Source organism: Oncorhynchus masou, chromosome 11 (genome assembly GCF_036934945.1).
Source record: "Oncorhynchus masou masou isolate Uvic2021 chromosome 11, UVic_Omas_1.1, whole genome shotgun sequence".
Lineage (NCBI taxonomy): Eukaryota > Metazoa > Chordata > Actinopteri > Salmoniformes > Salmonidae > Oncorhynchus > Oncorhynchus masou.
Window position 1 is genome coordinate 17485691 of NC_088222.1, and position 27756 is coordinate 17513446.

At 45.2% G+C, this 27756-nt stretch overlaps 1 protein-coding gene across 1 annotated transcript in view; it reads right to left on the reverse strand.

The window, feature by feature from the left end:
- LOC135548216 (A disintegrin and metalloproteinase with thrombospondin motifs 6-like) overlaps window positions 1-27756 on the reverse strand; it is a 170398-nt gene that overhangs the window by 41076 nt on the left and 101566 nt on the right. The window contains exons 14-17 of the mRNA XM_064977577.1: window positions 16737-16839; window positions 15857-15990; window positions 7539-7662; window positions 821-901 (exon numbers count right to left, since the gene is read on the reverse strand). Of these exons, the coding sequence (XP_064833649.1) occupies window positions 821-901; window positions 7539-7662; window positions 15857-15990; window positions 16737-16839 (442 nt within the window). The remainder of the gene's footprint in view (window positions 1-820; window positions 902-7538; window positions 7663-15856; window positions 15991-16736; window positions 16840-27756) is intronic.

The following is a 27756-nucleotide window of genomic DNA, read 5'->3' on the forward strand; positions in this document are numbered from 1 at the left end:
ACCACATGGCTGTCACCACTGAGATGTCACCACATGGCTGTCACCACTGAGATGTCACCACATGGCTGTCACCACAGAGCTGTCACCACAGAGCTGTCATCGCAGGGCTGTCACCGCAGAGCTGTCACCACAGGGCTGTCACCACAAGGCTGTCACAACAGAGCTGTCACCACAAGGCTGTCACAACAGGGCTGTCACCACAGAGCTGTCACTACAAAGCTGTCACCACAGGGCTGTCACCACATGTCTGTAACTCTAATGACGCTTGACGTTTCAAAGCCTGACTTCAGTCCTCCAACAACACCCTCAGCAGTAAACTTCACCACTCTGTCACACGGCTGTCTCTAGTTAATGTCAGATCTGACAACAACACTATATTAAGTCCCCTTGTTTGATTGTTTTTCTGTTTAGTCTGGAACTAAGACGGAGAGACTAACGCCAAGACTACCTCTGGACATGCACGGAATAGTCTTAATAATGTTGAAGCTAATCATTTAGTGGGAGTTAAAACTACTTCATGGCATCGTCTGCTCTGCTCTAGACTGAGAAAGCACTAAAGGATGAGGAAGACTGAATCTTTAAACAAAGAACAGAACCAAACTGCTAATATTATACAGGTTGATTTCACACTGCTTTCCATTACTGTTCAAAAGTTGTGTGGAGTTAAGGACAGGCCATAATGACTCTTAACATTCACAGAGGGATAGAATGATAAGAAATAAAGGGTCATCAAAATAATGAAATAATCTTATTTCTTATAATGACGATGGTCACTTTTCTTGTTGGTTTCATTTTATAGTGTATGAAAGAGATCCCTTACCGATGTAGTTTTTGGACATGGCAATTTCTTTGATTTCTATGTGGACTGACCCCCTTGGTATCTGAACAGCCTCCATGTAGCCTGGAAGAGAAGGGGACAAAACCATTACAGACACAGCACAGAAGGAAAATGTGTTTTTGTCTATTAAAATCAAATCAAATCAAATTGTATTTGTCGCATGCCCTGAATACAACAACCTTACCGTGAAATGCTTACTTACGAGCCCTTAAGCAACAATGCAGTTCAAAAAAATTTATTTAAGAAAATATTTACTATATAAACTAAAGTAAAAATAAAATAAAAAGTAACACAATAAAACAACGAAGCTATATACAGGGAGTATACAGGGAGTACCGGTACAGAATCAATGTGCGGGTACGGTTAGTCAAGGTCATTTGTACATGTAGGTAGGGGTGAAGTGACTATGCATACATAATACACAGTGAGTAGCAGCAGTGTAAAAACAAAGGGGGAGGGTCAATGCAAATAGTCCAGGTGGCCATTTGATTCATTGTTCAGAAGTCTTATAGCTTGGGGGTAGAATCTGTTAAGGAGCCTTATGGACCTAGACTTGGTGCTCCGGTACTGCTTGCCGTACCGGAAGCAGAGAGAAAAGTCTATGACTTGGGTGACTGGAGTCTTTGACAATTTTTTGAGCCTTCCTCTGACACCGCCAAGTATAGAGGTCATGGATGGCAGGAAGCTTGGTCCCAGTGATGTACCGGTCCCTACGCAGTACCCTCTGTAGTGCATTACGGTCAGATGCCGAGCAGTTGCCATACCAGGCGGGGATGCAACCGGTCAGTATGCTATTGATGGTGCAGCTGTAGAACTTTTTAAGGATCTGGGGACCCATGCCAAAGCTTTTCTTTTCAGTCTCCTGACTGTTGTTGTGCCCTCTTCATGACTGTCTTGGTGTGTTTGGACCATGACTGTTGTTGTGCCCTCTTCATGACTGTCTTGGTGTGTTTGGACCATGACTGTTGTTGTGCCCTCTTCATGACTGTCTTGGTGTGTTTGGACCATGACTGTTGTTGTGCCCTCTTCATGACTGTCTTGGTGTGTTTGGACCATGACTGTTGTTGTGCCCTCTTCATGACTGTCTTGGTGTGTTTGGACCATGACTGTTGTTGTGCCCTCTTCATGACTGTCTTGGTGTGTTTGGACCATGACTGTTGTTGTGCCCTCTTCATGACTGTCTTGGTGTGTTTGGACCATGACTGTTGTTGTGCCCTCTTCATGACTGTCTTGGTGTGTTTGGACCATGACTGTTGTTGTGCCCTCTTCATGACTGTCTTGGTGTGTTTGGACCATGACTGTTGTTGTGCCCTCTTCATGACTGTCTTGGTGTGTTTGGACCATGACTGTTGTTGTGCCCTCTTCATGACTGTCTTGGTGTGTTTGGACCATGACTGTTGTTGTGCCCTCTTCATGACTGTCTTGGTGTGTTTGGACCATGACTGTTGTTGTGCCCTCTTCATGACTGTCTTGGTGTGTTTGGACCATGACTGTTGTTGTGCCCTCTTCATGACTGTCTTGGTGTGTTTGGACCATGACTGTTGTTGTGCCCTCTTCATGACTGTCTTGGTGTGTTTGGACCATGACTGTTGTTGTGCCCTCTTCATGACTGTCTTGGTGTGTTTGGACCATGACTGTTGTTGTGCCCTCTTCATGACTGTCTTGGTGTGTTTGGACCATGACTGTTGTTGTGCCCTCTTCATGACTGTCTTGGTGTGTTTGGACCATGACTGTTGTTGTGCCCTCTTCATGACTGTCTTGGTGTGTTTGGACCATGACTGTTGTTGTGCCCTCTTCATGACTGTCTTGGTGTGTTTGGACCATGACTGTTGTTGTGCCCTCTTCATGACTGTCTTGGTGTGTTTGAACCATGACTGTTGTTGTGCCCTCTTCATGACTGTCTTGGTGTGTTTGGACCATGACTGTTGTTGTGCCCTCTTCATGACTGTCTTGGTGTGTTTGGACCATGACTGTTGTTGTGCCCTCTTCATGACTGTCTTGGTGTGTTTGGACCATGACTGTTGTTGTGCCCTCTTCATGACTGTCTTGGTGTGTTTGGACCATGACTGTTGTTGTGCCCTCTTCATGACTGTCTTGGTGTGTTTGGACCATGACTGTTGTTGTGCCCTCTTCATGACTGTCTTGGTGTGTTTGGACCATGACTGTTGTTGTGCCCTCTTCATGACTGTCTTGGTGTGTTTGGACCATGACTGTTGTTGTGCCCTCTTCATGACTGTCTTGGTGTGTTTGGACCATGACTGTTGTTGTGCCCTCTTCATGACTGTCTTGGTGTGTTTGGACCATGACTGTTGTTGTGCCCTCTTCATGACTGTCTTGGTGTGTTTGGACCATGACTGTTGTTGTGCCCCTTCATGACTGTCTTGGTGTGTTTGGACCATGACTGTTGTTGTGCCCTCTTCATGACTGTCTTGGTGTGTTTGGACCATGACTGTTGTTGTGCCCTCTTCATGACTGTCTTGGTGTGTTTGGACCATGACTGTTGTTGTGCCCTCTTCATGACTGTCTTGGTGTGTTTGAACCATGACTGTTGTTGTGCCCTCTTCATGACTGTCTTGGTGTGTTTGGACCATGACTGTTGTTGTGCCCTCTTCATGACTGTCTTGGTGTGTTTGGACCATGACTGTTGTTGTGCCCTCTTCATGACTGTCTTGGTGTGTTTGGACCATGACTGTTGTTGTGCCCTCTTCATGACTGTCTTGGTGTGTTTGGACCATGACTGTTGTTGTGCCCTCTTCATGACTGTCTTGGTGTGTTTGGACCATGACTGTTGTTGTGCCCTCTTCATGACTGTCTTGGTGTGTTTGGACCATGACTGTTGTTGTGCCCTCTTCATGACTGTCTTGGTGTGTTTGGACCATGACTGTTGTTGTGCCCTCTTCATGACTGTCTTGGTGTGTTTGGACCATGACTGTTGATGCCCTCTTCATGACTGTCTTGGTGTGTTTGGACCATGACTGTTGTTGTGCCCTCTTCATGACTGTCTTGGTGTGTTTGGACCATGACTGTTGTTGTGCCCTCTTCATGACTGTCTTGGTGTGTTTGGACCATGACTGTTGTTGTGCCCTCTTCATGACTGTCTTGGTGTGTTTGGACCATGACTGTTGTTGTGCCCTCTTCATGACTGTCTTGGTGTGTTTGGACCATGACTGTTGTTGTGCCCTCTTCATGACTGTCTTGGTGTGTTTGAACCATGACTGTTGTTGTGCCCTCTTCATGACTGTCTTGGTGTGTTTGGACCATGACTGTTGTTGTGCCCTCTTCATGACTGTCTTGGTGTGTTTGGACCATGACAGTTTGTTGGTGATGTGGACCCCTTTCGACCTGCTCCACTACAGCCCCGTCAATGTGAATGGGGGCAGGTTCGGCCCTCCTCTTCCTGTAGTTCACGATCAGCTCCTTTGTCTTGCTCACGTTGAGGGAGAGGTTGTTGTCCTGGCACTACACTGCCAGGTCTCTGACCTCCTCCTTATAGGCTGTCTCATCATTATCAGCAAACTTAATGATGGTGTTGGAGTCATGCTTGCTCACGCAGTCGTGGATGAACAGGGAGTACAGGAGAGGACTAAGCATGCACCCCTGAGGGGACCTGTGTTGAGCTTCAGCGCGCAGATGTGTTGTTGCCTACCCTTACCACCTGGGGGCTGCCCTTCAGGAAGTCCAGGATCCAGTTACAGAGGGAGGTGTTTAGTCCCAGGGTCCTTAGCTTAGTGATGAGCTTTGAGGGTACTATGGTGTTGAACGCTAAGCTGTAGTCAATGAACAGCATTCTCACAAAGGTGTTCCTTTTGTCCAGGTGGGAAAGGGCAGTGTGGAGTGCAATTGAGATTGCGTCATCTGTGGATCTGTTGGGGCGGTATGCAAATTGGTGTGGGTCTAATGGTTTCCAGGATGATGGTGTTGATGTGAGCCATGACCAGCCTTTCAAAGCACTTCATGGCTACCAACGTGAGGGCTACAGGACGGTAGTCATTGACACATTACGGACTCGGTCAAGGAGAGGTTGAAGATGTCAGTGAAGACACTTGCCAGTTGGTCCGCGCATGCTCTGAGTATAAGTCCTGATAATCCGTATAGCCCCGTGGCCTTGTGAATGTTGACCTGTTTAAAGGTCTTGCTCACGTAGGCTACGGAGTTGTCCGGAACAGCTGGTGCTCTCATGCATGCTTCAGTGTTGCTTGCCTCGAAGCGAGCATAAAAGGCATTTAGCTCATCTGGTTGGCTTGCTTCACTATGCAGCTCCTGGCTGGGTTTCCCTTTGTAGTCCGTAAAAGTTTGCAAGCCCTGCCACATCCGACGAGCGTCAAAGCCGGTGTAGTAGGATTCAATCTTAGTCCTTAGTCCTTGCATGTTTGATGGTTTGTCTGAGGGCAGAGCGGGAAGCTATATCTTCACTAGTCTTGAACCCAGAGCCAGAATGAAGCCATATCTCAACTAGTCTTGGACCTGGAGCCAGAATGAAGCCATATCTCCACTAGTCTATGACACAGTGGCAGGATGAAGCCATATCTCAACTAGTCTAGGACCCAGTGCCAGGATGAAGCCATATCTCCACAGTTCTTCATTGGATGATGTAGTTAATGTGAATATATTATTCTTCCATTTATGTTTTGACAACATGTTTCTCAACTCCCAAAAACATATGCTTTATCATTGGGTGACAAAGGGGGGAAAGATTTCCATGACAAATTAAGTGTTTTGGCTACATTGCTCTGTTGGCCCTTGGACAGGGCTGCTCTGCCAAAAATAGTTTTCACCTTGCTTTTCAGCATGGGGATGTGTCTCCCGGAAAGTGATTACAAATGTGCAGTGTTTGGCAGCATTCAGTTCGCACAGAGTAGCGGACATTCTCAGAAACATAATTTACTCTTCTCTATACACTTTTCTTCTCTACACTATAAACTCTTCTCTTCTGTACTCCTATATTCTCTCCACTATAAACGCTTCTTCTCTTCTCTACTCCGGTCTTCTGTACACTATACACTTCTTCTCTACTCCTGTCTTCTGTACACTATACACTCTTCTTCTCTACTCCTGTACACTATACACTCTTCTTCTCTACTCCTGTCTTCTGTACACTATACACTTCTTCTCTACTCCTGTCTTCTGTACACTATACACTCTTCTTCTCTACTCCTGTCTTCTATACACTATACACTCTTCTCTACTCCTGTCTTCTGTACACTATACACTCTTCTTCTCTACTCCTGTCTTCTGTACACTATACACTCTTCTCTACTCCTGTCTTCTGTACACTATACACTTCTTCTCTACTCCTGTCTTCTGTACACTATACACTCTTCTTCTCTACTCCTGTCTTCTATACACTATACACTCTTCTCTACTCCTGTCTTCTGTACACTATACACTCTTCTTCTCTACTCCTGTCTTCTATACACTATACACTCTTCTCTACTCCTGTCTTCTGTACACTATACACTTCTTCTCTACTCCTGTCTTCTGTACACTATACACTCTTCTTCTCTACTCCTGTCTTCTATACACTATACACTCTTCTCTACTCCTGTCTTCTGTACACTATACACTCTTCTTCTCTACTCCTGTCTTCTGTACACTATACACTCTTCTCTACTCCTGTCTTCTGTACACTATACACTCTTCTTCTCTACTCCTGTCTTCTGTACACTATACACTCTTCTCTACTCCTGTCTTCTGTACACTATAACCTCTTCTTCTCTACTCCTGTCTTCTGTACACTATACACTCTTCTCTACTCCTGTCTTCTATACACTATACACTCTTCTCTACTCCTGTCTTCTGTACACTATACACTCTTCTTCTCTACTCCTGTCTTCTATACACTATACACTCTTCTCTACTCCTGTCTTCTGTACACTATACACTCTTCTTCTCTACTCCTGTCTTCTATACACTATACACACTTCTTCTCTACTCCTGTCTTCTGTACACTATACACTCTTCTAAACTTCCCTACTCCTGTCTTCTGTACACTATACACTCTTTTAAACTTCCCTACTCCTGTCTTCTGTACACTATACACTCTTCTTCTCTACTCCTGTACACTATACACTCTTCTTCTCTACTCCTGTCTTCTGTACACTATACACTCTTCTTCTCTACTCCTGTCTTCTGTACACTATACACTCTTCTTCTCTACTCCTGTCTCCTATACACTATACACACTTCTTCTCTACTCCTGTCTTCTGTACACTATACACTCTTCTAAACTTCCCTACTCCTGTCTTCTGTACACTATACACTCTTCTTCTCTACTCCTGTCTTCTGTACTCTATACACTCTTCTCTACTCCTGTCTTCTGTACACTATACACTCTTCTCCACTCCTGTCTTCTGTACAATATACACTCTTCTTCTCTACTCCTGTCTTCTATACACTATAAACTCTTCTTCTCTACTCCTGTCTTCTGTACACTATACACTCTTCTCTACTCCTGTCTTCTGTACACTATACACTCTTCTCCACTCCTGTCTTCTGTACAATATACACTCTTCTTCTCTACTCCTGTCTTCTGTACCCTATACACTCTTCTTCTCTACTCCTGTCTTCTGTACACTATACACTCTTCTCTACGCTTCTCTTCTTTACACAATACACTCCCTTTTTCTTTGTATGGAACTTAAACATTTGCACACCTGAAGTAAGGAGCCCTATCAGGTTCTGTCCCCAGCCTTGGGCTTACCTCCTCTGGGCAGAGAGTCATTGAACAGTCCCTCTGTGGCCTCACAGGTGCTGCCGTCCCCTCCACACACCCGACAGCGGTCCTCCTTGGCATCTGAGCTCAGGATGTTGTCACAGCCTACGTGCTGAGAGAGGAGACATGGTGCCACGTTATATTACATTAAGTACAACTTACAGTATACTATAATAATACTGTTTAATAATACCATAATAATATCATAGTAATAAAGACAAGTGCTAAAGAAATGACTTTATGTCTGTGGAGGCTGCATGGAGCAGCAGTTTTACGGAAATGAAAATGCTGACTCATGATTGGATAGTACCTGGGTACTACCAACAGTAGAAATACAGTAGGATGAGAAGGTCAGACGGACATATAGCCAATCTCTTTAGAGAGTTACAGTAAAGTAAGTATTTCAGCATTTTACACACTATGTTTTAAGATAATTGAGACTCAAAAATGTGAAGGGGGAATTATGGGTGTCACCTTAACAACAGGAGGGAAAAATACATACTCACAGACATCCCTCACAATCACTCTTTGTCTCTTTCTCTCTCACTCTCTGTCTGTCTCTGTTTCTGTATGATATGTCAGATTAAATAATAAAGACAGACACAAATGTCAAGTTCAATAGTCATGTTCAAGTATTGTACAAGTCCCTACATACAGGGTCCGGGGAGCAGCCCAGCTAGTCGATTACCTATCAACTAGACTCCGTAACATCATCCTTTTCATTAGAAAGTGCAAACATAACAGCATAACATTACGTTTTTAACACTCAAGTCATAACAAATTACAATTAATTACATTTTATTTTTACTTCAGTTGTCGTCTTCCTCTTTTCATAAAACTATTGTTTTATGTAACAGAGGACAGGTTAACACAGTCACTTCCTTACAGAGTAAGTCTCTCCGGTGGCTTCCACAGCCGAACCACCTGTGAGTAAGTATGGGCTCTGACAGGGGTAGGTCAAGGGTCACGAGCTGGTGAGCCTGGTGAGGTAGAAGCCTCACCCTCAGTTGGCTCATGTCTCAATTCTGCACCCCTTGCCTTTAGGCATGGACTGTGATCCAGCTCATCTAGGTGAGTGTATGGTGTGTTCTGGTTTGTCTGCTCTGCTACGCGCAGATCCACCTGACTACAACGTTAGAGGGAGCCACCAACATCCAGCAGGTAATAATGTGGTGCTACTCTCTGTAGGCACGTGCCCGGGCTCCAAAATCCTGAGTGGTCTCCCGACAGCGGTTTCATCCTTATCGTTTCACCTCCAGCTCTGGTAGGTCTCAAGCAGTCCGGTCGTAGAAGCACTTAGCGAGCTGCTTTCTGTGACGTAGTTTGTCCGTGACGCCAACCATGACGCAGGGCTCAAGTAGCTTGTTGGCTACAGGGATGGTAGTCTTCAGACATCAGGACAGAAGGCATTGTGCTGGGCTACTGTCCTTTCAAGGGGTCATTTCCGTCACGCAAGGCCCTGCATAACATGTTTCTATCAGGGGTCGTTGCTATCATGCAAAGCCCTGCGTAACAGGTTTATATCAGTGGTCGTTGCTATTATGCAAGGCCCTGTGTAACAGGTTTCTTGCAATCTTGACAGCTGACTCTGCCTTGCATTTGCTTATGGGTGCCTTGAAGAGGAGGTCACGTGGTCAAACTCCCATTCTGAGGCGAAACACTTGAACCGTGCAGTGAATTGTGGGCCATTGTCTGTAATTACCTTGTCAGGCTGCCCCTGCCTTACAAACTGCGCCTTGCAGCGCTTTATGACCATCTCTGCAAACAAGTCAGGGAGCAGTTCAATTTTCCAAAAGTCAGAGTAGTGATCAACAATGAGAAGACAGTCCTTTCACCTGTGGCTGAATAAGTCCATGCTGATGATTTGCCAGGCCCTTGTGGGCCATCTGACATCATGGTTTCCTTTTGCTGTTCATGAGCGTACTCGTTGCACGTGGTACAGCTGCTGACAAAGTCTTTCATTTCTGCTTGCCTGTTTGTCCAGTATAATGTTTTGCGTGCCTGGTGATAGCACCTCCAATGTGACTGGAGTGTATGCGGGTAAACATCTCTGGACGTAGTGATTTGGAGATATGATCTTCTGATCTCTGAACAAGATGCCATTTTGCACGCTGATCCCGTCTCGAAAGGTCCATTATTCTCTCGATGTGAAAGGTGTCTCCTCCTTCAGTATGGCCAACCTGTGAAAACCATGGACTTCAGTGACTGCAGGTGTTCGGCCTTGTCAGTGTGTTGTCTGATCTGTGGTGATCTGTGATGTTCAAGTAGTCTGCCTGATTGATCTGTTGAACATCTTGTTGTTCCTGCTGTAGCAAACATATGGCATGTCACTGATAGGCAGTGCCTCTGCCTGTACATTGTGCTGTTGCCCTGCTCAGTGTGTATACATCTCTGGTCCTGGCTTGTAGATGACCTTCAGGCTGTAATTTTGCAGAGTCAGGAGCATGTTTTGAAGCATCTTGGGCTCGTTGAGGAGAGGTTTACTGAATATGGCAATGAGTGGTTTGTGGTCAATTTCAGCTGTGACCATATAAGTCGTGATGGAATCACTGGCTTATAGACCATGCTGAGGCACTCTTTCTCAATTTATGCATAGTTTTGTTTGGTGGGGCTGAGCGCTCTCGAGGCAAATGCAACGGGCTGGCCTTCTTGCCTAAGGCAGCATCCAAGTCCACATTGCCTGGAGTCGCTCTGGATTGTGACAGGCTTCGTAACGTCGTAGTAGCGCAACACAGGCATGGATGAAGCCAGAGATCGAATCTCTTGCACTGTGGCCTCGTGTTTGGATAGCCAGTGCCATGGTGTGTCTTAGTCCACCAGCAGACCGCTGATAGGTGTGCCGATGAGACGCTGCCCTACTTTTGCATCAGACGGGTTTGGCGTGTCGAGGATCGCTCTGACTTTGTCTGGGTCTGGCTTCAGGCCTATGGCTGAGAGAATGTGACCATGGAAGTGGACGTCTTTCACCTTGAGCTGCAGCTTCTTCAGGCCAAGGCGCAGCTTAACTGATCAGCAATGCTCCATCAGTGCCAGGAGCTTCACATCGTGGTTGCATACTGCTTCTTTGTCTGTGCCACCGCAACCTACAATCAAGACATCATCAGCAATAGGATCAATGTCCTTGAGCCCAGCCAGTAACTTGTGCTGCTTGTGTTGGTCTACCTCAGGCGCCTTGGAGACACCAAAGGGGTGAAAATCCTGGCCTTGGGAAGCTTGTAGAGGACATCCTTCAGTGTCGGCATGATGTAGTGGAAACGTTTCAGTTCTTGGTTCAGATGCGTTGGGTCGATGCAGACTCTCAGCTTCTCTGTTTTTTTCACTATGACCATATTGCTGATCCAGTCAGTTGGTTCAGTCACAGATGTCATGTGGCCATTGCCCTCATACTTTCATTGCAATGGACTGGAGTAACACTGTCATCCAATTTAAAATGTACCCCTGCAGGTACTGATTCAACAGGTCTGTTGAATACATCGTCATATCTGCTGAGTAGTTGTTCTTTGGAGGGGATCCATGCTGGACATGCTCCACAATGTGCAGGTCATTTGGTACGGGGAACTGCATCAGTTCGAGGCGTTCACATGTATAGCCTCAGAGGAGTGGATGTTGACTGCTTTTCACGATCTCAAACTCCAGCTTGTATTTGTGTCCCCGAATAACACATTCAGTTTCAAAGATGCCCATAGAGCTCATTAGCTCTCCTGAGTACAACTTTAGTCTAGTATCGCTGGGCAAGAGATGTGTGTCAGGTGCCAGATTGATTACGTTGCATGTAGCACCGGAATCCAGTTGACTTTGTTGCCGCTTGTTGTGTTATCGTAGTGTCACAAACAATTTCTTCCGTCTTGAGTGTACAACCCCAATGGATTCATGCATGTAAATGTCACTTTCACTGTTCTGAACATTGAGTGACATCATCAACACTGTGACTCTTGCCCTCACTCACATTTCTTTTGTTTTTGAGACACACTTTTGCAAAGGGATTATTAGTTCCACAAGCTCTACATGGCTTTCCATAGGCAGGGCAGTGGTCTTTGTGTCTTGCGTGTGCATTTCGACAGTATTTGCATGCTATGGGGCTATCTGTGTTCACCATTCGTGGTGCCTTGATTGGTTTTGTCTGAATGTTTGCCTGGCAACAGCGTGAACAGTTTCAGCGTCAGTGTGTGGGGTTTCCATTTATATTGCTCTCATTCTCATGTCAGTGACGACTTCGGCAGGGCGGCACATTTCAATGGAATTTACTAGAGGTCGACCGATTGTGATTTGTCCACGCCGATACAGATACCGATTATTGGAGAACCAAAAAAAGCCGATATTTTATATATATATTTGTAATAATGACAATTACAATAATACTGAATGAACAATGAACACATATTTTAACTTAATATAATACATCAATAAAATCAATTTAGTCTCAAATAAATAATGAAACATGTTCAATTTGGTTTACATAATGGAAAAAAGTGTGGGAGAAGAAAGTAAAAGTGCAATATGTGCCATGTAAAAAATCTAACGTTTAAGTTCCTTGCTCAGAACATGAGACCATATGAAAGCTAGTGGTTCCTTTTATCATGAGTCTTCAATATTCCCAGGTAAGAAGTTTTAGGTTGTAGTTATTATAGGACTATTTCTCTCTATACCATTTGTATTTCATATATCTTTGACTATTGGATGTTCTAATAGGCACTTTAGTATTGCCAGCCTAATCTCGGGAGTTGATAGGCTTGAAGTCATAAACATGCTTGAAACATTGCGAAGAGCTGCTGGCAAACACAGGAAAGTGCTGTTTGAATGAATGCTTAAGAGCCTGCTGCTGCCTACCACCGCTCAGTCAGACAGCGCTATCAAATCATAGACTTAATTATAATATAATAACAACCAGAAATACGAGCCTTTGGTCATTAATATGGTCAAATCCGGAAACTACAATTTTGAAAACAAAATGTTTATTCTTTCAGTGAAATACGGAACCGTTCCGTATTTTATCTAACGGGTGGCATCCATAAGTCTAAATATTGCTGTTACATTGCACAACTTTCAATGTTATGTCATAATTATGTAAAATTCTGGCAAATTAGTTCGCAACGAGCCAGACGGCCCAAACTGTTGCATATACCCTGGCTCTGCGTGCAATGAACGCAAGAGAAGTGACACAATTTCCCGAGTTAATATTGCCTGCTAACATTAATTTCTTTTAACTAAATATGCAGGTTTAAAAATATATGCTTCTGTGTATTGATTTTAAGAAAGGCATTGATGTTTATGGTTAGATACATTCGTGCAACGGTTGTGCTTTTTTCGCAAATGCGCTTTTGTTAAATCATCCCCCGTTTGGCGAAGTTGGCTGTCTTTGTTAGGAAGAAATGGTCTTCACACAGTTCGCAACGAGCCAGGTGGCCCAAACTGCTGCATATACCCTGACTCTGTTGCACAGAACGCAAGAGAAGTGACACAATTTCCCTAGTTAAAAGAAATTCATGTTAGCAGGCAATATTAACTAAATATGCCAGTTTAAAATATATATTTGTGTATTGATTTTAAGAAAGTCATTGATGTTCATGGTTAGGTACACATTGGTGCAACGACAGTGCTTTTTTCGCGAATGCGCTTGTTAAATCACCCATTTGGCGAGGTAGGCTGTCATTCGATGATAAATTAACAGGCACCACATCGATTATTTGCAACGCTAGTTAAACATGTGTAGTTATCTAGTGATTATGTTAAGATTGATTGTTTTTTATAAGATAAGTTTAATGCTAGCTAGCACCTTACCTTGGCTCCTTGCTGCACTCGCGTAACAAGTGTTCAGCCTGCCATGCAATCTGCTCGTGGAGTGCAATGTAATCGGCCACAATCGGTGTCCAAAAATGCAGATTACCGATTGTTATGAAAACCTGAAATCGAGCCCTAATTAATCGGCCATTCCGATTAATCGGTCAACCTCTAGCATTTACTAATGTTAAGCTTCTCTCTCTTAGTAGACACCGGCGTGTGTCCTCATTTGCAATTCCCAATACTATTTTGTCACAAATCAGTTCATCTTTCAATCCCCCGTATTCACAAGTGTGCGTTCACATATGGAACCTAACTGCGCCTATAATGTACTTAGCTACAGAAATAACAAACGTAGTGGTTTTCGAGCTGATACCATGTTTCTGTATGATATGTCAGATTAAATAATAAAGACAGACACAAATGTCAAGTTCAATAGTCATGTTCAAGTATTGTACAAGTCCCTACATACAGGGTCCGGGGAGCAGCCCAGCTAGTTGATTACCTATCAACTAGACTCAACTAGAGTTTTATTTGTCACATGCGCCGTTTACAACAGTGAAATACTTACCCACAAGCCCTTAATCAATAATGTAGTTTTAAGAAAAATAAGTGTTAAGTAAAAAATAGATAAGAAAAAAAATTAATAATAATAATTAAAGAGCAGCCGTAAAATAACAGGAGCGAGGCTATCAGGGGGCACCAGTTAGTCGAGGTAATTGAGGTAATATGTACATGTACTGTAGGGAGAGTTAAAGTGACTATGCATAGATAATAAACAGAGAGTAGCAGCAGCATAACAGAGGGGGGGTAAAAACAAAGGGGGGGGGGGTGATGATGCAAATAGTCTGAGTAGCCATTTGATTTGCTGTTCAGGAGTCTTATGGCTTGGGGGTAGAAGCTGTTAAGAAGCCTTTTGGACCTAGACTTGGCGCTCCGATACAGCTTGCCGTGCGGTAGCAGAGAGAACAGTCAATGACTAGGGTGTCTGGAGTCTTTGACCATTTTTAGGGCCTTCCTCTGACACAGCCTGGAATAGAGGTCCTGGAGGGGCCCCGTGTTGAGGATCAGCGTGGCGGATGTGTAACACTCTCTGCTCTACCTGTTCTCTCTCTCCTTCTCAATCTCTCCATTTCTCTGCTCTCTGTTCTCTCTCTCCTTCTCAATCTCTCCATTTCTCTGCTCTCTGTTCTCTCTCTCCTTCTCATTCTCTCAATTTCTCTGCTCTGTCTGTCTGTTCTCTCTCCTTCTCAATCTCTCCATTTCTCTGCTCTATCTGTTCTCTCTCCTTCTCAATCTCTCCATTTCTCTGCTCTATCTGTTCTCTCTCTCCTTCTCAATCTCTCTGCTCTATCCCTATCACGTTCTTCATTCTTTCATTTTCTCATTGTCCTCTCTCCCCCTCTGTCTTTCTCCCAACACATGTGTAGGCCTATACACATTATATTGAGCATTTCTGAGCAGCCTCCAAACAGACGTTGTTCCAGAGGTTTATCACACCCATACTCCATTAGACCAACTGCTGCTGAAATAAAAAACACACCTTGGACTGTGACTAGGAATAAATGTGTCCCATAGCTCTGCAGGAAGAAACCTCCAACACACACACACAGGCATACACACACACACACACACACACACATACACAAAAACCCTAACTCATTATTCTGTACAGTGTACACACACGGAACAAAGACAACATTAGGTCCCAGATCTCAGTAATAAACAGCGATTTTCAGATTACTCCTATCTATCTCTCTCTCTCTCTCTCTCACACCTTGCACTCTCCATTGATGCAGATGTCCAGTGAATCTAATCAACACAAACACTGTGACTACAAACTGAGTCAGAGGGTCAGGTTTCCGGGTCAGGAAAGCCTCATGAACAGTTCCATTACATTATGTTACAGTCATCTATTTTATTAGCTTGTTGGTTATAATGTAATAAGGTCATGTCCATGGTAGAGTGCTTCTCCTATGGGTTAGTCAGTACCCACTGGTGGGCTCTGGGCCAGAGGCTGTCTTATTTAGGGTCACACTGGCTGGATCCTGTCTGGAAGCAGCGTGGGTCTGGTTGATCTTTGTCTTGATGACTGGGGTGACTCACAGCACAAAGTGTGGGAACCAGAAGGGAAAAAATATGGTACAACCTAAAAGGGATCTTCGGCTGTCCCCATAGGAGAATTGGCTGAAAGCCGTCTCTTTGAAGAACATTTTTGAGTTCCATGTATAACCCTTTAAACAGAGGGTTCACCATGGAAACCATATAGAGTTCTACCTGGAAACAGAAGGGGTTATCCTATGGGGATAGCCGAAGAACCCTTTTCGAACCCTTTTTTCTACCAGTGTACTTTAAGCAGACGCTCTTATTTGTAAAAAATGTACAGTCATTGAACCTTGATGTAACCACCACTACGTTACAAGAACACTTACCACACTCAAGACACGCAGACAGACAGATAGATAGACACCCTTTCTATTCCTTTCTCTCTCTCTCTCTGTCTCTTACTCCCACTATCTCTCTCTCACCTTGCACTCTCCATTGATGCAGATGTCCATTGAGTCGGCCTGGCAGCGTGTTCCATCGATGACGGCCGGGGAGCGCTCAGTGTAGAAGTTATATCCCTCCGCCAGACAGTTCAGAGCACACGGCTTCACACCACCTGGAGCACACAGGGCAGAGGTCACAAGGTCAAACGTAGTGGATACACTTCCACAGGGCAGGTGAAAGGTCATGTACACTTAGTTATAAATACAGTAGAGAGAGTTCAGCAAAAACGGAATATATAATATATGCCGTTTAGCAGACGCTTTTAACCAAAATAACTTATAGTCAACCATACATTTTACATATGGGTGGCACCAGGGAGAATCAAACCACAACCCTTGGCTTTGTAGGCACCATGTTTTACTGACTGAGCCACACTGACCACAAACTTAGTGTCATTAGAGACATTTGTCACAGGGACAGTAACCTGGACCAACACCCACAAACAGGAAGTAGAGGGCCCAGACAGAAAACTAAGGTTCAGCCAGAAGGATTACAGGTTCCCACACAAATTATAACAGGTTCTATAACATCATCCATGATGAGTGACATCAGTAGGAATTCATCTATCTACAGTAAAAGAAAATAATTCTGTTTACTATATTGATTTAAAAAAGCACAGAATTCCTTTTGTGGTGTTAGTTGTGAGCTAGGAGTCCCAAGAGACCAAGCAAGGCCAGGGCTGAGCTGTGCTCCTCTGCTCTCCTCTAGAGTTTGTTGATAGTAATAAAGAGTTCTATTCGTCAGCCCCCAGATCCTGGACCTGGGGAATGACGTCACACACACAACTACAAACGGGTGGAGAAAAACAGAGCGATGGAGTGGAGCGATGGATGGATTGACGCATTATTCCGATCTCACCTCCAGTGTAGGGCTTCCAGTTGTAGTATTTCCCACGGAACGGCAAACTGTCGAAGTCGGCACACTGCTTCTCACGGAAATCCCGCGATCCCAATGGACACGCCTGGAAAACAGCAAAACAAAACGTTAGAATATGCATCGCAGTGCTAGCTGTGCCACCAGAGATTCTGGGTTCGAGTCCAGGCTCTGCTGCAGCCGGCTGCGACCGGGAGGCTCATGGGGCGATGCACAATTGGCCTAGCGTCATCCGGGTTAGGGAGGGGTTGGCCGGCAGGGATATCCTTGTCTCATCGCACACTAATTTTATTTTACCGTTATTTAACTAGGCAAGTCAGTTAAGAACAAATTCTTATTTTTAATGATGGCCTAGGAACAGTGGGTTAAACTGCCTGTTCAGGGGCAGAACGACAGATATGTACCTTGTCAGCTCGGGGATTCAAACTTGCAACCTTCCGGTTACTAGTCCAATGCTCTAACCACTAGGCTACCCTGCCACCCCTTCTGCGTCGGGCCGGGTGCAGTGCACGCTGACCAGGTCGCTAGGTGTACGGTGTTTCCTCTGTGTGTGTGTGTGTGTGTGTGTGTGTGTGTGTGTGTGTGTGTGTGTGTGTGTGTGTGTGTGTGTGTGTGTGTGTGTGTGTGTGTGTGTGTGTGTGTGTGTGTGTGTGTGTGTGTGTGTGTGTGTGTGTCTGTGTCTGTGCATATGTGTGTGTGAAAGCCAGCAGCACTTTCCCTCAGGACAAATAAAAACTCTGAGTTTGCTCAGGTCAAAGCTATATCTCACAGGCTGAAAGTAGAGCAGGCTAAACAGGACTGAACACCCCCCCCCCCACACACACACACACTACAGGCCTGAACCTAGCTGAAGGAAAGGGTGACCAACGTTCATTACTATGCTGCATCAGATGGAGTGCTGCATCAGATGACCTGGCCTACACAGTCACTTGACCAAGACCCAATTAAAATGGTTTGGGATGAGTTGGACTGCAGAGTGAAGGAAAAGCTGCTAACAAGTGCTCAGCATATGTGGGAACTCATTCAAGACTGTTGGAAAAGGATTCCAGGTGATGCTGGTTGAGGGAATGCCAAGAGTGTTCAAAGCTGTCATCAAGGCAAAGGGTGGCTACTTTGAGAATCTCAAATCTCAAATATATTTTTGGGTTACTGCATGATTCCATATGTGCTATTTCATAGTTTTGATGTCTTCACTATTATTCTATAATGTAGAAAATAGTAAAAATAAAGAAAAACCCTTGAATGAGTAGGTGAGTAGGAATCTTATGTCTTAATTAAAGGGGCAGTGTTGTATTTTTAGACAGGCTTGATAATGGAAATAAGCCAATAGGCAGAGGGGTTAGCTAGATTTTATTTTATTTATCCGTTATTTTACCAGGTAAGTTGACTGAGAACACGTTCTCATTTGCAGCAACGACCTGGGGAATAGTTACAGGAGAGAGGAGAGGGGATGAATGAGCCAATTGTAAACTGGGGATTATTAGGTGACCGTGATGGTTTGAGGGCCAGATTGGGAATTTAGCCAGGACACCAGGGTTACACCCCTACTCTTACGATAAGTGCCATGGGATCTTTAATAACCTCAGAAAGTCAGGACACCCGTTTCACGTCCAATCCGAAAGACGGCACCTCACACAGGGCAGTGTCCCCAATCACTGCCCTGGGGAATTGGGATATTTTTTTTTAGACCAGAGGAAAGTGTGCCTCCTACTGGCCCTTCAACACCACGTCCTGGCTGGTCTTCCAGCCAGGACCAACCTTGCTTAGCTTCAGAAGCAAGCCAGCAGTGGTATGCAGGGTGGTATGCTGGTAATTCTCTGTATGGCAATAATAATGAATTTACAACACAATAGAATGCATTTTACAGCCACCTATTTGGCCCATGGTGTTACAGACAATGTACAAAATCATGAATTAATGTCAAGCCCTTCATAATGTAAAAACCTTTTTAAAAGTCTTACACAATGTAGGTCTCATTGAACACCACATGTAGGCTACTGTAGGCTACATCATAGAAATCAAAATCTATTTCCATGTGAAAATGTTCTGGGATTTGTTCCATTTGGTTTTGTTGGTAGGCCTACATTGTGCTCCAATATCCACAATAGCCTATTGGCTACAGTCTAAAACTGAAATTGCACAAGTTTCCACTCACAAGACCTAAAAATTTGCTCAGTGCCTCAAAATATCAGAAGGAACATTGGTGAGTGCGCAGTGCGGACCACTGCTCTAGAGAACAACATATACTCAATTGTACCTGCATTCAATACTAATTTCAAGTCAATAAAGTTTTCCGTAATACAATGAAGGCAGTCTGCAGTTCAGATAGAGACTGGTCAACCTTGGGGGCAATAGCATACACAACAGTATCATCGGCATACAAGTGCAGGTTACAAATTTTTACAGACAAGATATTATTAATGTAAACAATAAAAAGTACAGTACTTGGGCCGCCTTCCAAACCTTGTGCCACGCCCCTGGCCATAGAAAGGTTTTATTCTCTATTTTGGTTAGGCCAGGGTGTGACTAGGGTGGGCATTCTATGTTGTTTTTTCTATGTTTTTGTATTTCTTTGTTTTTGGGCGGGTATGGTTCTCAATCAGGGACAGCTGTCTATCGTTGTCTCTGATTGGGAACCATACTTATGTAGCTCTTGCCCACATGGGTTTTGTGGGTAGTTGTTTTCTGTATTGTTAGTTTCCTCTTTGTTATTTTTTGTTGTAGTGTTCTGATTTTAATAAAGTATCATGAACACGTCTCATGCTGCGCTTTGATCCAGTCATTCACAGGAAGAGGATCGTTACACCTTGGGAATAGTACCAGATATGATCGTCAGGTTAAAAATATTGGTTAATGATCCAGCAATCAGGGGGGCAGAGAGCTGCAGTAAAAATGGATGAAGCTCATCAGCCCCAACTGATTAAATTTTTTTACACCAATCTTAAGGCGTCTACTGTAGCACATCACAGGTAGAAAATTGTTGAAATGAAAACAAAGATGCACTAGAAGTTGAAAGGATAACCGTCGAGTCAGAGGGAAGAGGAGTCGATTGACTGACCAGGGTCAATTAAAACACTGTTTCTCTCAAATAAAAAGCCTGCAGAGATAAAATGATAAAACTCATCACTTATCTCATTCTTCTCAGTTCTGATGCCAGAGTCAGACAGAACCTGCTCAGGCAGGGAAGAAAATGGATTTGTACGCTTCAGTGCATTACTGTTTTCCAAAATGTTGAAGGATCAGAGAGAGCTTAAAAAGAAGCCTGATTTAGCGGTCTTAATGGAGATCTGTTTCTCAATTGTCTGAAAGATTGGCAGTCCATTAGGGTCAATTTTCCTTGCTTTGGCCCAGGCCTGATTTCTCATCTGAAAGAGCTCAGATAGCTCATTGTGTTAATTTGCCAGAGGAATATATATGAAGGAGAAAGGGTCAGGAATACAGGGTATAGTGGCTAAATCAGATAAACTGGGTGGTTCGAGCCCTGAATGCTGACTGGCTTAAAGCTGTGGTATATCAGACTGCATACCATGAGTATGACAAAACATTTATTTGTACTGCTCTAATTATATTGGTAGCCAGTTTAAAATAGCAATAAGGCACCTTTGGGTTTGTGAAATAAGTTTGGGTTTGTGAAATATGGTCAATATAACACGGCTAAGGGCTGTGTCCTTATCACGGCTGTTGGTTGAAGAAGGTGAGGACCAAGGTGCAGCATGGTACGTGCTCATCCTTTTATTAATGGAACTGAACAACCAAAACAGTTCTGTCTGGTGCAGACACAAAAACAGAAAGCAACTACCCACAAAACCCATGTGGGCAAGAGCTACCTAAGTATGGTTCTCAATCAGAGACAACGATAGACAGGTGTCCCTGATTGAGAACCATACCCGGCCAAAAACAAACAAATACAAAAACATAGAAAAAACAACATAGAATGCCCACCCTAGTCACACCCTGGCCTAACCAAAATAGAGAATAAAAACCTCTCTATGGCTAGGGCATGACAGTCCTAGGACCACACGTTGCGTTGTGCGTAAGAAAAGCCCTTAGCCATGGTATATTGGCCATATACCACACCCCATCGGGCCTTATTAAGTAAAACATGTCATGTAAAAAGCCTTGAAAAGAAAAAAAATACTCTTAATTAAACAAGGATTAGTATTTTGCTGTTTCGCATCTCTGACACAAACACTATATATACAAAAGTATGTGGACACCCCTTCAAATGAGTGGATTCGGCTATTTCAGCCACATCCGTTGCTGACAGGTATATCAAACCGAGCACACAGCCATACAATCTCAATAGACAAACATTAGTTGCAGAATGGCCTTACTGAATACCTCAGTGACTTTCAACGTGGGGCTGTAATAGGATGCCACCTTTCTAACAAGTCAGTTTGTCAAATTTCCGCTCTGCTAGAGCTGCCCCGGATCAACTATAGGTGCTGTTATTGTGAAGTCGAAACGTCTAGGAGCAACAACGGCTCAGCCGCGAAGTGGTAGGCCACACTATCTCACAGAACGGGACGCCGAGTGCTGAAGCGAGTAGTGCATATAAATACTGCCTCTGAAAGCAACCTCAGAACAAGAACTGTTCGTCAGGAGCTTCATGAAATGGGCTTCCATGGGCTTCTGAGTGCGGGACGGTGTCCCGCCCCACACACAAACCTAAGATCATGTACAATGCCAAGCGTCGGCTGGAGTGGTGTAAAGCTCGCCGCCATTGGACTCAGTGGAACCGCTTTTGTGCTTCCAAATTTGGGGCAACAGTTGGGGGAAGGCCCTTTCCTGTTTCAGCATGACAATGCACCTGTGCACAAAGTGAGGTCCGTACAGAAATAGTTTGTCGAGATCGGTGTGGAAGAACTTGACTGGCCTGCACAGAACCCTGACCTCAACCCCATTGAACAACTTTGGGATGAATTGTAACGCCGACTGCGAGCCAGGCCTAATCACCCAACATCAGTGGCCGACCTCACTAATGCTCTTGTGGCTGAATGGAAGCAAGTCCCCGCAGCAATGTTCCAACATCTAGTGGAAAGCCTTCCCAGAAGAGTGGAGGCTGTTATAGCAGCAAAAGGGGGACCAACTCCATATTAATGCCAATGATTTTGGAATGAGATGTTCGACGAGCAGGTGTTTGTCTAAAGGTAACACACTCTGTCTAGAGTTAACACACTCTGTCTAGAGTTAACACACTCTGTCTAGAGGTAACACACTCTGTCTAGAGGTAACACACTCTGTCTAGAGTTAACACACTCTGTCTAGAGATAGCACACTCTGTCTAGACGTAACACACTCTGTCTAGAGTTAACACACTCTGTCTAGAGTTAACACACTGTCTAGAGTTAACACACTCTGTCTAGAGGTAACACACTCTGTCTAGAGGTAACACACTCTGTTTAGAGGTAACACACTCTGTCTAAAGTTAGAGAGTTAACACACTCTGTCTAGAGGTAACACACTCTGTCTAGAGGTAACACACTAAAGTTAACACACTGTCTAGAGTTAACACACTCTGTCTAGAGGTAACACACTCTGTCTAGAGGTAACACACTCTGTCTAGAGTTAACACACTCTGTCTAGAGGTAACACACTCTGTCTAGAGGTAACACACTCTGTCTAGAGTTAACACACTCTGTCTAGAGGTAACACACTCTGTCTAGAGGTAACACACTCTGTCTAAGTTAACACACTCTGTCTAGAGGTAACACACTCTGTCTAGAGGTAACACACTCTGTCTAGAGTTAACACACTCTGTCTAGAGGTAAAGCACTCTGTCTAGAGGTAAAGCACTCTGTCTAGAGGTAACACACTCTGTCTAGAGTTAACACACTCTGTCTAGAGGTAACACAGTCTGTCTAGAGGTAAAGCACTCTGTCTAGAGTTAACACACTCTGTCTAGAGGTAACACACTCTGTCTAGAGGTAAAGCACTCTGTCTAGAGGTAACACACTCTGTCTAGAGGTAAAGCACTCTGTCTAGAGTTAACACACTGTCTAGAGTTAACACACTCTGTCTAGAGTTAACACACTCTGTCTAGAGGTAACACACTCTGTCTAGAGGTAACACACTCTGTTTAGAGGTAACACACTCTGTCTAAAGTTAACACACTGTCTAGAGTTAACACACTCTGTCTAGAGGTAACACACTCTGTTTAGAGGTAACACACTCTGTCTAAAGTTAACACACTGTCTAGAGTTAACACACTCTGTCTAGAGGTAACACACTCTGTCTAGAGGTAACACACTCTGTCTAGAGTTAACACACTCTGTCTAGAGTTAACACACTCTGTCTAGAGGTAACACACTCTGTCTAGAGGTAACACACTCTGTCTAGAGTTAACACACTCTGTCTAGAGGTAACACACTCTGTCTAGAGGTAACACACTCTGTCTAGAGTTAACACACTCTGTCTAGAGGTAACACACTCTGTCTAGAGGTAACACACTCTGTCTAGAGTTAACACACTCTGTCTAGAGGTAAAGCACTCTGTCTAGAGGTAAAGCACTCTGTCTAGAGGTAACACACTCTGTCTAGAGTTAACACACTCTGTCTAGAGGTAACACAGTCTGTCTAGAGGTAAAGCACTCTGTCTAGAGTTAACACACTCTGTCTAGAGGTAACACACTCTGTCTAGAGGTAAAGCACTCTGTCTAGAGGTAACACACTCTGTCTAGAGGTAAAGCACTCTGTCTAGAGGTAACACACTCTGTCTAGAGGTAACACACTCTGTCTAGAGGTAACACACTCTGTCTAGAGGTAAAGCACTCTGTCTAGAGGTAAAGCACTCTGTCTAGAGGTAACACACTCTGTCTAGAGGTAAAGCCCTCTGTCTAGAGGTAACACACTCTGTCTAGAGTTAACACACTCTGTCTAGAGGTAAAGCACTCTGTCTAGAGGTAAAGCACTCTGTCTAGAGGTAACACACTCTGTCTAGAGTTAACACACTCTGTCTAGAGGTAACACACTCTGTCTAGAGTTAACACGCATTGTGTGAGGCACTACAGAGGAACCTCTACCACCCTGCAGGGCCTCCCTACCTCCATTGTTGTCATGCTTCCAATTTAATTAGGAGGTGACATTTAATAGTACAAAGATCTCCTGAACTAGGGCTCTGATATCACTAACAGTCCTGAGCTGGTTGCAGGGGACAGTGGGAGGGAGGTGGGGGGGGGGGTGTCGAATTAGCTCATTGTTGTGAAAGCGAGAACAAATGAGTGCTGACCTCAGCAGGGAACAATGACGAGGACAGGAACCACAGGCAGTAGGGGAGCTGGGAGTGTGTGTGTGTAAATTAATTAAGTCATTACACACACACACAAACACACACACACGCTGGTCAAGGCTGTGGGAGAAGTTATCTTCTCTGAGAGCCATGAGCGATCTTCTCTGAGAGCCGTGAGGTTATCTGTGAATGTGTGTGTGTGTGTGTCTGTGTGTGTGTGTCTGTGTGTGTGTGTGTGTGTGTGTGTGTGTGTGTGTGTGTGTGTGTGTGTGTGTGTGTGTGTGTGTGTGTGTGTGTGTGTGTGTGTAGGATCTTTGTGGACCGTACTACAACGCGTTTGTGTTGGACGTGCTACAGTCAGGGTAATGAAGCAGAGGTCGGGGATGGTGTTTGTTTTCCAAAGTAAACATTCAATGCTTGCTCTCAGCTGTTATTTTTAAGATTTGTGGTCAAGTATCCACAAGTCTCCAAAATGGCTAAATGTTCACCTTCAGAAATAAAGGCCACCTAGAAATAGTTAGGAGGAATGGGGGGCTTGCAGCCTTACAAGTTTGCAGCCTTACAAAATATTTTTTCAATGTATTTTTTGGGACTGAAGTGCTGTATTTAAATGAACTTTAATAGACTTTAAAGTAGAAATGGTAATTGTGCATTCAACAATGTCGTTCAACAAGGTGACTAAGAAACGCTACAAACAACCTAAATTCCCCAGGACCAAAACATTTCCCCATTGACTAGTTGAATCGATGTTGTTACCACATAATTTCAATAAAATTATGTTGAATCAACGTGGAAAAGACGCTGAATTTATGTCGGTGCCCAGTGAGTAGCAACCTCAGTGCTCTCTGTTTTCCCAAAACCGCTCTGGCGTTAAATCTGTTCCATCAATCAAACAGTCAGTGATACTCCATTCATTATCTTGACACAGTCAGATAGTCAGGCTTTAGTGAATGGCTTTAGGGATATTGGCTGACGTTTACTTCCAACAGAGAACAATGAACAACTTAGTATGTTCGTCCTCTTAGCAACCTTAAAAACAGAGGGATTGCCCAACAACCTTACAGGAGTGAGAGAGAAATGGGAGGGAGGGAGGGAGGGAGGGAGGGAGGGAGGGAGGGAGGTAGGGAGGTAGGGAGGGAGATGGAGAGACAGATACGTAGAGAGAGACAGAGAGAGAAATAGAGAGAGGGACAGATGGAGACAGAGAGACAGAGAGAAAAAGAGAGAGAGAGAGAGAGAGAGAAAGAAAGACAGTGAGAGACAGAGACAGAGCGAGACAGAAAGACACACAGAGAGAAAGAGAGAGAGAGAGAGAGAGAGAGAGAGAGAGCGAGAGAGAAATAATGATTGCATAATGATTTACCAGAGAAGATCCAGGTTTCAGGGAATTATACCAAAGTTGTCACGCCTTGGTCTTAGTATTTTGTGTTTTAGTTCATTAGTTGGTCCGGCCAGGGTGTGAAATGGGTTTATGTTTTTGTGTTGTCGTATTGGGGTTTTTGTAGGCATTGGGATTGTGGTTGATTAGTGGTGTGTTTAGTTTAGGTTTGGCTGCCTGAGGCGGTTCTCAATCAGAGTCAGGTGATTCTTGTTGTCTCTGATAGGGAACCGTATTTAGGTAGCCTGGGTTTCACTGTGTATTTCGTGGGTGATTGTTCCTGTCTCTGTGTAGTGTTCACCAGATAGGCTGTAATAGGTTTCACGTTCCGTTTGTTGTTTTTGTATTTATTAGTTATTTCATGTATCGTTCCGTTTTTCTTCATTAAAGACATGAGTAACCACCACGCTGCATTTCGGTCCGACTCTCATTCAACAAACGAAGAACGCCGTTACCGAATCACCCACCACACACGGACCGAGCAGCGTGTTAACAGGCAGCGACAGCAGGAGCAGCGAAGGGAGGTCGTTATGGACAGCAGAAGCATGGAGTATACGACGTGGGATGAAATAGACAGGTGGGCGGTCGACCCAGAGAGAGTGCCGGAGCCCGCCTGGGATTCGCTGGAGCAGTGCGAAGAGGGCTATAGGAGAATGTAGTTGGAGAGGCAATCACGACGGCGCAGAGGAAAGCCCGTGAGTCAGCCCCAAAAATGTATTGGGGGGGGGGCTCAGAGGGAGAGTGGCTGAGTCAGGAGACAGACCTGAGCCAACTCTCCCTGTTTATCGTGAGGAGCCAAGGAGGAGACCAGAACCGGTGTTGGAGGTGAGCGAAGCAGAGACTGTGAAGGAGTTAATGGGGAAATTGGAGGAGAGAGTAATGAGGGAGTTGCTAGTTTGGTGCTTTAGGTACAAGATTCGTCCGACGGAGCGTGTCGGGGATTTAATGGCACCTGGGTCAGCGCTCCATACTAGTCCTGAGGTGCGTGTTAGTCGGCTGGTGAAAAATGTGCCAGCCTCACGCACTAGGCCTCCTGTGTACCTACCTAGCCTTGCACGTCCTGTGCCAGTCCTGCTCTCAGGCTCTCCAGTACACCTTCACGGTCCAGTCCACCCTGTGCCACCTTCACACACCAGTTCTCCGGTGGCAGCTCCCCGCACCAGGCTTCCTGTGCGTGTCCTCGATCCAGTACCACCAGTTCCAGTACCACGCACCAGGCCTTCAGTGCGCCTCGCCTGTTCAGCGCAGCCAGCGTTTTCTCCGTCACATGAGCTGTCGAGTCCCCCGCCTGTTCAGCGCTTCTAGAGCCTTCCTCCTCTACAGCGCTGCTGGAGTCTCCTGTCTGTTCAGCGCTATCAGAGCCTTTCTCCTCTCCTGCGCTACCGGAGTCTCCCGCCTGTTCAGCGCTTCTAGAGCCTTCCTCCTCTACAGCACTGCTGGAGTCTCCTGTCTGTTCAGCGCTATCAGAGCCTTTCTCCTCTCCTGCGCTACCGGAGTCTCCCGCCTGTTCAGCGCTTCTAGAGCCTTCCTCCTCTACAGCGCTGCCGGAGCCTCCTGTCTGTTCGGAGCAGCCAGAGCTGCCAGTCTGCATGGAGCAGCCAGAGCTGTCAGTCTGCTTGGAGCAGCCAGAGCTGCCAGTCTGCATGGAGCTGCCAGTCTGCATGGAGCTGCCAGTCTGCAAGGAGCTGCCAGTCTGCATGGAGCAGCCAGAGCTGCCAGTCTGCATGGAGCAGCTAGAGCTGCCAGTCTGCATGGAGCAGCCAGAGCTGTCAGTCTGCTTGGAGCAGCCAGAGCTGCCAGTCTGCATGGAGCTGCCAGTCTGCATGGAGCTGCCAGTATGCAAGGAGCTGCCAGTCTGCATGGAGCAGCTAGAGCTGCCAGTCTGCATGGAGCAGCTAGAGCTGTCAGTCTGCAGGGAGCAGCCAGAACTGTCAGTCTGCTTGGAGCAGCCAGAGCTGCCAGTCTGCATGGAGCTGCCAGTCTGCATGGAGCTGCCAGTCTGCAAGGAGCTGCCAGTCTGCAAGGAGCTGTCAGTCTGCAAGGAGCTGCCAGTCGGCAAGGAGCTGCCAGTCGGCAAGGAGCTGCCAAAGCTGTTAGTCTGCATGGAACAGTCAGAGCTGTCAGTCTGCAAGAAGCCGCCAGAGATGTCAATCAGCATGGAGCAGCCAGAGCCGTCAGTCAGCATGAAGCAGCCAGAGCCGCCAGTCTGCCAGGATCCGCCAGTCAGCCAGACTCTTCCAGATCTGCCAGTCAACCAGACTCTTCCAGATCTGCCAGTCAGCCAGACTCTTCCAGATCTGCCAGTCAGCCAGACCCTTCCAGATCTGCCAGTCCGCCAGACTCTTCCAGATCTGCCAGTCAGCCAGACTCTTCCAGATCCGCCAGTCAGCCAGACTCTTC